The 10,377-nt window shown below is 36.0% G+C and overlaps 1 protein-coding gene across 2 annotated transcripts; it reads left to right on the forward strand.

The window, feature by feature from the left end:
* Nucleotides 1-4,478: 4,478 nt before the first annotated feature.
* On the forward strand, nucleotides 4,479-9,978 carry LOC108673221 (L-galactose dehydrogenase). Of its 2 annotated transcripts, XM_047880102.1 has the most exons (8): nucleotides 4,479-4,644; nucleotides 5,262-5,434; nucleotides 5,751-6,004; nucleotides 6,521-6,662; nucleotides 7,721-7,852; nucleotides 8,966-9,138; nucleotides 9,602-9,688; nucleotides 9,805-9,978. In XM_047880102.1, the coding sequence occupies exons 1-7, from the start codon at nucleotides 4,563-4,565 to the stop codon at nucleotides 9,681-9,683; spliced, it is 1,038 nt and encodes a 345-aa protein (XP_047736058.1). In that variant the 5' UTR covers nucleotides 4,479-4,562; the 3' UTR covers nucleotides 9,684-9,688; nucleotides 9,805-9,978. The 2 variants fall into 2 exon arrangements, with proteins under 2 accessions (XP_047736058.1, XP_047736057.1); XM_047880101.1 differs by lacking the exon at nucleotides 9,805-9,978 and having other exon boundaries at nucleotides 9,602-9,694.
* The last annotated feature ends 399 nt before the right edge of the window (nucleotides 9,979-10,377 follow it).

Genomic DNA, 10,377 nt, shown 5'->3' on the forward strand with positions numbered 1-10,377 from the left:
TCATTTCTTGTTTGTCTGTCTGTCTGTCTGTCTGTCTGTCTGTCTGTCTGCTACAAATCTTGTAATCGAAATCTAAAACACTTCTACTTATCCAATCGATCTGAAATTTTGCACACTTGTGTAAAGTTGGAGACAATGCATGAATCAAATGTCAAAATAAATGATTTTAAAAATTAAAAAAAAATTTAATATTAATTAATTGAAAAAATAATTTTGTCAGCTACAAATCTTATAACTGATATTTGACACACTTTTACCTGTCTAATTGATCTGAAATTTTGCACACTTCTGTGAAGTCGGAGGCAATGCATGAATCAATTAATAGAATAAATAATTTTGAAAATTTAAAAATTAATTTTTTAATATTCAAAAATTAAATGAGAAATTCATGGTACATCTGTAAGATTGGAGACACTGGATTCTTTGGAAGTGTTGTCTTTAAAAAGTAGTTTTTAAACGTATATTATTATTATTGGAAAGGGTGGCCAAGCAATGATATTGTAAAGTCTGGGGTTAACCACAGCTTTGTTTTTCACGATCATTTATTAAAAGGGACCACAAAATATTCACTTATGACCTGCACTCTTTAAAAAAACTCCCAACTCTTTCATTTGTGCAGGTTTATACCGAAAGAATGACGATCTTATTTAATGTACGACATCCGAAGCGTAATGAACCTGCTTAAAAGATCATGAGCACGAAAGGCTAAAAGCATGTAAAAAATAACTAAATTTGATCTCTGAGAAACCTCTTACTGCACTTATTATTTTAATTAAATTATCAATAATCAGAAATTCACCCGATCTGGCAAAAAAATCAGTGAATTCATTCAAATATATATTTCATTATCATTATGGAGATGAAGCATAATATTTATTTCATGATATTACTCAACACTGAGTTGAGGTACCAAATTACTTCTAAATAAATTTTTAAAAGTAAAAAAGTAATGTAAAAGTACAAAAGCAAAAGTGTTATACATAACAATTTATTCGAATTGCCTAATTCTTAATATACATAACTGCCTGTATAATGTGTTCTTTAAATTCTCAACTGAAAATACTGTATATGTGAATCCCAAGACAAAGATGAAATGCTGAACGGAAAATGAAATTGTTATATTAACCTCTACTCCTTTTCCGAGCTAACTAACCAGTTTCATTCAATAAATGATATACAATAATTTTCTTATATTCAATATACCAATTTCATTCAATTCATCTTATATCGCAGTAAAAAAATCGAGTCACTGCTTATATCTAGGACAACTGCTAAGCTCAAGAATACCGAAATTAAACAACAAAGACAAAAAACGTGTAAAATAATTTAAATTTTAGTGCAAGATTTTACACAGTCAACCCACCCCAACATCACAGTGTCTCTTACTCCCAACATCACAGTGTCTCTTACTCCCAACATCACAGTGTCTCTTATACACATCTAGATGTGTATAAGAGACAGTTATTATCTTATACCAGTGATTCTGATCTGCATATAATATTATCTTATACCAGTGATTCTGATCTGCATATATTATTATCTTATGCCAGTGATTCTGATCTGCATATATTATTATCTTATGCCAGTGATTCGGATCTACATATATCGTTATTTTAGGCAGGTGATTCTGATAGGCATGTATTATTGTTTTAGGTCAATGATGATTCTTATAGGCCCATGTCATCATTTTAGGTCAGTGATTGTGACCTACACAATCTGCTTTCTTATCACTCCGACCACATCAGACTGAGCGTATCCACAAGATAGCGAGACGCGTCGCTATCAAATGACGCACCTTATCAGTGGCACGACTTAATCTGCGCCACAACGAGCTCTTTATTGACGTTCTTAATGCCTCATTAAGTGAGAGCTTTAATGAGCACTATCGTGACAGCTTCAACGGCCTCTTCTGGCAGCTCTCTCGCCGCCGTTCCATTCCACAAGTGCCAATAAAAGCTTTTCATTGCAGTCCTCCCGACACTTTCTACCCTTTCTTCGCCTTTTTTCAAGGGGCTTCATCGATTTTTCTCTTTCTCGATCACTTTCAGCAAATAATATATAAAGTCACTCTGCTGTGAATTTTTTATGTAGTGGTGGCATCTAGAGTTTGTTAGTGCCAAGAAATTTTATCATTGAAGTGTAAATTTCTTTTGTGATATTTGATGTTTATTCTGAAAACAATCTAGATATACCCGCAATGAAGTTCATAGTACAATGGAAGAATCTCTCAATACTAAATCATATCTTAATCTTAATCAAAATTGTACAGAATTGATATTCTACCTTTTTGAAAGAAAAAATTTCTAAAAGTCATGATACAGTTGTTTTTTGAGGTGATTAAAAGTATATCGAGACATTCCTAACACAACACCTTGGAAGGATTGTTAGTCAGCGTAACAGGCCGGGAACGATTAGCCTTGACTAACGCCAACACTTTTCGTAAGTATTTTACAGCTGCTCCGATTATGAACCTAATTTAAAATAAGTGAAATTGTTCTTTCCTAACGATAAGTGAGTTCAAACAATTACTTCGGTGCAGGCTAGATTGATTCCCGAAAATAAGAAAACATTTTGCATGATATTTGTCTGCCATTTTCATTCTTCGACCTTCATCCTTAAAAAATTTTATAATATAATTTGTGTCCTTCAACAATTTTGCTTGCATATGCATACTATGGAAGCTAATAAAGAATGCACATTCAGGATGAATAAAATTGGTTGTACGAGAACTTATCATGAGCGTTTTGAAACTTAATTAAAATTAAATTAAATCTGTACAAGAGAAAACCTATTGGCTTCACCAACAGCAGATGTGGATGTCCATGAACTGATGAAGTCGAGTGTCATTTTGGCGTTGTTAGGGATTACAATAGGGTTCGTTTAATTTGTCATTTCCGTTTTGATTCACCACCGATGACTTCGCAAATGAATGTTTACTTATTTGTCATTGCTATCTTATCCACCAAAGAGGCAAGTACTAGGATTGTTTATCGTGTGTTAATCTTCCGTGTTGATGTAGTGGTGGCCTTTCTGGAAATATTATTATTTATATTAGTTTATCATTGTGTGTTACATTCATTTGTTAGTGTTGCGTTAATTCGAGTCCTTAATTTGTATTTATTTGTGGTTTTTTCAGCGAACTCCGAACTTAGGACATTCTTATGAGTTGGAAGTTGAGGGCTAGAAAGATACGCGGTTTATAGTTTTGTTATGTGTTTTCTTCTATTTACAGTTCTTTTGTTATTATAGTTCTTAACTTATCAGTTTTTATTCATCCTTTTTATTTGTGATCATTGGCCAAGTGTTTGGGGCACCGAAAGTTTTGTTTGCTTATTTATTGGATAGTCCCCAATAGCGTGACCGATGAATAGCATGCCAAATGAAATATTTGAAATAGCACGATCAACGCAAGCATGTTTGAATTCCTCAATTGAGTTTAAAAAATATAAATCAGTACTCACTGCAGTGAGTGACATGGCGCATTTTCTTGTAGACGAAAACGTGAAATCACGGACAGACGGACGGACGGACGGACATATGGCGAGCACAGTAGCGCCCATTTTCCATAAATGAGAAAATGCGCTAAAAATCAAAAGTCATGAGTTTCTTATGTAAAAAATTCGAGCATTTGCCACTCTATTTGCGATTCGATTTGATGCTGCAAGGTTGCATAAATTCATACTGGAGAAGCATTCATATATCTTTTATGTGCACAGTATGATAAAGTTATTGCAAGTCATCTTACACAAAAACAATACAAACGCCTCAATATCTCCCCTCATTGACATGAACAACTTGGTGATAACGGTGCAGGTCCTTCGTAAACATGAGAGAATCTCAACGTGAGCTCTCGAGCAAATTGTGTCATACATTGACCACAATACCATGAGGTACGATCAGTTATGATCCCTCGAGCAAAATGGCTCTGAAAAAACGTAGATTACTGGCCAATTCCGTAGAAACAACGTTTAATCAACGTTATTTCAACGTGAAATATCTAGTGGTGTGTATCACAGTGATTTCTAGGGTAGTGCCACCACAAGTACCTGAGGTACGAGTGGTGGAGTTGAGTGGTGGTTTGGGGTTAATTGCTTTCGAGTCCGAGCTCGTCCAAATAAATGGTGTTGCTTTTTATTCTATTCTTTATTTATTTATTTGTGTAGGTGGTGTTGGTGTAGGTGGTGCTGGTGTAGGTGGTTTTGATACTTATGTAGATGTAGATTGTGTAAGCGCAGGATTTGGTGCAGTGAGGCCAAATTTTTCGGGATTTTTTTCAAGCTTGTGCAGAGTTCAATATATCCGAATATGTTATGTAGATGGAAGATCCAAGTGTTAATAGTAAAATTGTAATAGACCAAGTTCTACTATTATTATGTATAGCTATATGTTCTGCTATGTATAAATGAACAGTCTAAATATAAAATAGTACCTGTAGTGGTCAAGTAGAACTATGCCAGGTCACGTCTAGAGTACTCAGAGATAAGACAAAACCGCTTGATAAATAGTGAACGGAATTGCGTGGAGGTCAACATCGAAAACCAAGCATTTCCCTAAAATACGCTATGGAAGAGAAAACATATGTGGAAGGATTTCATGATAAGGATGCCGTGAAAAAAGTTCAATACAATGATCTTGGTAAGACAGGTAAGTCGGGAGCCGCAATCTAACATTTTAGTTACATATTTCTAAACTAAATTACGTTTATGAGAAATTACCTAAAGTAGGTAGTGCGAGCACTTCATTAAAAATGTAATTCCATGAGTTATTCCCAGAACTCAGACAATACCGCATTTTGTGAAAGAACATAACTTACTTACTAAGAGGCAATTCAAAGCAGACCTTCCACACAAACGAAAGCATTTCAGATGAAAAAAAATACTTTCTAAAAGAGATCAAATAACGTATCATGATACTTATGCTTCGATGGGTGAAAATCTGTGCACGTGTGCTTTAGCAAATATTGGTCATAAGACTGTTGATTTATCGAACTATTCCAACTTAAGTCAAAAGGGAAGTAGTCGACACTGATGTTTTGTTAATATATATGTATATCCATCTCAATAATAATAATTATAATAATAATATCAATTGTAATAATAATAATAATAATAATAATATTATTATTATTATTTTTATTATTATTATTATTATTAAAATTAACAATAACAGCATATAAGAAATATTCATCCAAAAAAATAATAATAATTTTTAGAATAACGACAACAATTAAGAAACATTTGCCTTATTTCTATACACAACAGGCCTAAGGGTATCACAGTTGGGTATAGGCACGTCATCGCTCGGTAACTGCTACGAGGTGGTGGGGGAGGCAGCGGACGTTGAGATGGTCGTGGAGGGGGTGAGGTTGGGACTGAACTACGTGGACACGGCGCCGTGGTACGGTAATAGGAAGAGTGAACAAGTTCTGGGCAAGGTTAGTGCACTTGGAATAATACGTAAACTGAGAATACGGTACAAATCTACCTCGTTTTTTTAAAATTTTGTGATCAATGTTTGGTTGAAAATTTGAAATGAAATACTCTGATATACATTTTTGTCATTAGTGCACTAGGAATAATACGTAAACTAAGAACACGGTACAGATAAAGCTCATTTATTACAAAATTTTGTGTTCAAAGTTTGGTTGAAAATACGAAATGAAATACTCTGAAAAAACATTTCTCACTATTGTTACATATTTTTATAATTATTAATCATTCTGACTCAAGATCGATACATTCATTTCCCAGGCGCTTTTGCACGTCCTGCGCAAAGCTTATTACATCGCCACCAAGGTCGGACGATACGAACCAAACTTTGAAAAAATGTTCGATTTCTCTGCCGCCAAAACCATAGAAAGCGTCGACCAAAGCTTGCAGTTGCTGGGTCTCGAATACGTCGATGTGATTCAAGTCCACGACGTTGAATTCGCTGATGACATAAACCAAGTCATCCTAGAAACTCTCCCAGCTTTGGAAAAAGTTAGGCAGCAAGGGAAAGCGCGGTGAGCATTCACCACCTACCAGACATTTGCGACGTTGGAACAATGTTGATTAACAACAACGTTTAAACGTTGAATTTACGTCGATTAAACGTTGTTTCAACGTTATTTGTCTAGAGGGCGGGTTCATCCCTTGCATCAAATGCGCGCGCTCTCGGAAACCCAGTCATGTTATTTCTATATGCACGGGTTGGGCACTAGAAAGTGAACACAAAATTGAAGATTAAATACATAAATATTGACGAAAAATTGATGTTCAATTAACTCGTGGTCATGAATGATTCATTTATTACGATAATAGCTATTCTCTTCGTTTACATTTAACATTCCCCATACCCAAAATAAATTATTCATCCATTCATTCATTTATTAACAGTTTATACCAATTAATCGTTTAAATTTAAGATTTAGTCGCAGTTACGTTGGCTCAAAACAAATGATTTATAAAAAAATAAAATAGGAAATTTGATACGCTGACACGTCCTTACGTGTACCGAAAAAGTTTTTCTATCTTCTCAGGTTCATCGGGATCACGAGCTACTGCCCCGACGTGCTACAGTACGTGCTTGATAATTCCTCGGTGAAAATAGACACGGTTCTGAACTACGCCAGGAGCTCCCTCCTCGACAAATCCCTGCAAGAATACATTCCTCGTTTCCAAGTGAGTCTAATTACCAACATATTCAGGTTATCAATCAACGTGAGGCTTCACAAGGAATTCACCTAAAATCTAATCACCTGCCTTTACTAGTTATCAATCAGAGTGCGACTTTAAAAGAAAAAAATACTTTATAAGGTTCACCTAAAAACAATTATATTGTGTGGCACCATAAACAGGTAGTCTTTTCATATGGACTAAAAGAATCTATTCGAGATATTATGCAACTACGAAGGTGTTTGCCGAACTATTTCTCAGCTAGTAAGCAAGGGTCTATATGCTTATTTTTTACATTAAAAATATATTAATTATATTCTTCGCATAATTTTCACCCTTTAAAATATTCATATGCTTAATCAGATGAACGATAAACCATCATCCAAATTTCAACAATCATCTTGAACGCTAATACAATTATTTAGACATAAGCACATCCTCATACCTACCACGGCGTGTTTGAGTACTGAGACGATTTCTCGGTATAAATTGTGAAATATTGTGTTTATATAACTGAGCATACAATTGATTTCTATCACGCATATTGTTAAAGCATAGCATAGACATGCCGCGTTAAATTCATGTCCGGTTATTGGCAGTAATATATTTAGCGGACGTACATATTGGCTCTTTTTCTGTGAATATATTAACCGGGGTTATTGCTATTCACATCCTAAGGTGAGATACCTTACGTAGGCATTAGGTCCTCTTCCTGTATAAGGTTGTACAACACCAGGTGGTGAGACTATACGTATATAAAATAGAAATGTTGCTACGTAAACACCAACCGTAACTTGCGTTTAGAGTGCATGTGTGGACATACTCAATGCCTCAACGTGCCGAAATCTGCGTTTAGAGTGCAGGTGTTTGCATAATCAATGCCTCCACCTGCCGAAACCTGCATATAGAGTGCAGGTGTGGACATAATCAATGCCTCCACCTGCCGAAACCTGCATATAGAGTGCAGGTGTTGGCATGATCAATGCCTCCACCTGCCGAAACCTGTACATAGAGTGTAGGAGTTGGCATAATCAACACTACCGCCAGCCGTAATCTGCCTTCAGAGTGCAGGTGTGGGCATAATCAACGCCTCCATCACGAGCATGGGGCTGCTGAGTTCCAGAGGCCCTCAGTCTTGGCACCCTGCGGGGTACGACATCCAGAGGGCGTGCGAGGCGGCACGTGCTTTGTGCAAGGTTGGGGTACTCCAACTGACTAACCATGTGTCCGAAGCGGTATTGAACAGCCGTCCATCTTAATATACATATATACAGCAATGGCCAGTAAATTCAACTAATACTGGCCATTAATACTATAATGGCCAGTAAACGGTATCAACCCTTTGTCTGATGAAACAAAACAGTTCCCAATTTTAATATATTGATCGTAATCAAGTCTATCCGTATTTAAGGTGAAAAATACTAAATCAACCGGTTGTCCACATCGGTATTAGCAGTCGTCAACATTAATAAATTGGCAGTTGTCTAGGTTTAAAGCGATGTCAAGAGTCATCGATAGGGTGATCCGCTATCAATGCTTTCCACTTTTAATGGTCTGAAAACGATATTATATAATATTTGTGCGAAGAGACATTAATGGTCGTTAATATCATAGCATTGACTGTGGTCACCGATATCCGTATCATATGTCCAGAAAACTGTATTAACCGTTTGTCCAAAGAGACAGTAACAGTCGTCAAGTCGTCAATAATAATAAATTGACCGTCATCAAGGTTATCCGTCATTCATGGTCAGAGAAGGAAACAATATTTTGTAAACGAATATTTTAATCGTCTTCAATGATATTCGAAATTAAAGCTCATGATACTGTAAGTAGAGCTACCGTCAGAGGAGTGAACGCGTTTCCAAAAATAAATTTATTAATAGGTACATTACAATTGTTGTTTACCAATGAAGTATTGGATTATACAAGTGTAGTTTTATGGTCCCATTTACAAGTACACTTCAAAATGAGCCGAATTCTTATTAAAGATTCATGACTCTGAAGTTGAAATTTTTTTCCGAAAATCCACTCTTGAGCAAACAACTGAAGATATAATGTAGCTATATGGTTCAAACTTATCCAACTCTTAATAACTCAGTTGTTGTTGTTGTTGTTCAACAACAAAAGTTTCGTTTCAATTACCCAAATTGATCTGTTCGTTTCTGAAATTATATTTTGATGACAAGATTCTTTATTATCCAAATTAGTTCGTTCGTTTCCCTAGTTATAAATCGACGTCATGATATCTATTACAGAAATCGAATTATTTTCTTAAGTTACATTTTAACTGCATGACATTTTTCCAGGCAGAAGGTGTGGAGATCGCAGACTTGGCGCTACAGAGCGCGATAGCTACACCCTCCATCAGCTGCCACCTCCTGGGCAGCACTGACGCGCCGATGCTGAGGGCATCTCTGGCGGTTGCCCAGAGGCCGGCAACGTCGCGTGAGGCGAGCCTGGGGCGGCGCCTGAACGACGAGTGAGTGTTCAGCGTCGCGCAGAAGAACGTAGTGAATACTTATGACGCTTTGAAACTCTATAGAATACTTGTCATTGGGTTACATAACACTTACTCAAGACACTTCAGAACACGAATGAATACTTCTTATTGCGCTGTAGAACACCAAACATAGTAACGAGACACATTGCGCTGCTTTTATAGGCAAGCTACAGCAAGCACTGCATTTATGAGAGGATTCATTTTAAAATTTTAGAATTTTACACCTGAATATCAAGACCTATTAATAACTTTTAATAATAATTAAAAGTTTATTTTTTGAATTCCAGAATAAGTCGGCAATACCACGATATGGCGTGAGACATGACACGCAAGAGAGACATATAAGAAAAAATTCAATTGACTTTTGAAAATCATTCACCGATTGTATAATGTATGTACAGCTTAAATTTTATTTATGAGTTAAGGTAATATATTTTTGCAGATGTTTCAAAAATCTAAAGCAGAGAGACTGGGGGATGAGAGACGTCGAGATTTATCTGCGAGAGAGACAGCGCGCGTCATAATTGCTGTAAGAATAAAGGATTTTATTTCTAGAGATTATCAAAGGATTTAATATAGTGTTTCTATTATATTTTTACGACTGTAAACTACTTGGTAAACGTCGTCTACTACAATATTGTGCAGGTCAGCAATCAAGAGGGGCTCGTGGTCAACTGGTGAAGGAAACTGAAAAAGATTGCTCTGATGATGTTGTTAACGGAGTTCAAGGATTAATAATTTTCCTTGCAATATCGAACATTTTTATTTTAATCGAAAACATAATATTCATTTTTAATAACCTCATTCTAAAAAGAAACATTTACATGATCTAACATTGCAATATCGAGAATTCTCATTTTACAGACGTGACGTTAATTTAGAATATCAACAATTGAAAAAAAGCCTTTTGTAATCCATATTTCGATAAAACATATGATTTTAGCGATAAACGAATTAGGGTAACGTGGGGCAGCGCGCCCCCCACTTTTTTTAAACTAAAGGTAGAGAACACGGGCCAATATCTGCCATACTTAGCGAGAAACCCGCTATGGGCCCGTGACCCGCAGTGGGCTCGCTGCCCCATGTTACCCTACTAGGAAAGACATGAGTCATGTTCAAGAGAGGTTCTGGAACGTTTAGCAGACGACCAAACCGCAATGAAAATTTGAGCTTGTAAATATTCAAAAAAATTTGCCGGAGCGATTGAATCGTACAGCA

This window comes from Hyalella azteca, unplaced genomic scaffold, assembly GCF_000764305.2.
Source record: "Hyalella azteca isolate HAZT.00-mixed unplaced genomic scaffold, Hazt_2.0.2 contig4651, whole genome shotgun sequence".
Classification (NCBI taxonomy): Eukaryota; Metazoa; Arthropoda; class Malacostraca; order Amphipoda; family Hyalellidae; genus Hyalella; species Hyalella azteca.

What these genes read in the sequence shown, in the direction of transcription:
- LOC108673221 (XM_047880102.1), top strand. Translation starts at nt 4,563, where the DNA reads ATGGAAGAGAAAACATATGTGGAAGGATTTCATGATAAGGATGCCGTG. An exon ending in GTGAACAAGTTCTGGGCAAG is followed by an intron (nt 5,435 to 5,750) that starts GTTAGTGCACTT and finishes TTCATTTCCCAG; the next exon opens with GCGCTTTTGCACGTCCTGCG. An exon ending in AATACATTCCTCGTTTCCAA is followed by an intron (nt 6,663 to 7,720) that starts GTGAGTCTAATT and finishes ATCTGCCTTCAG; the next exon opens with AGTGCAGGTGTGGGCATAAT.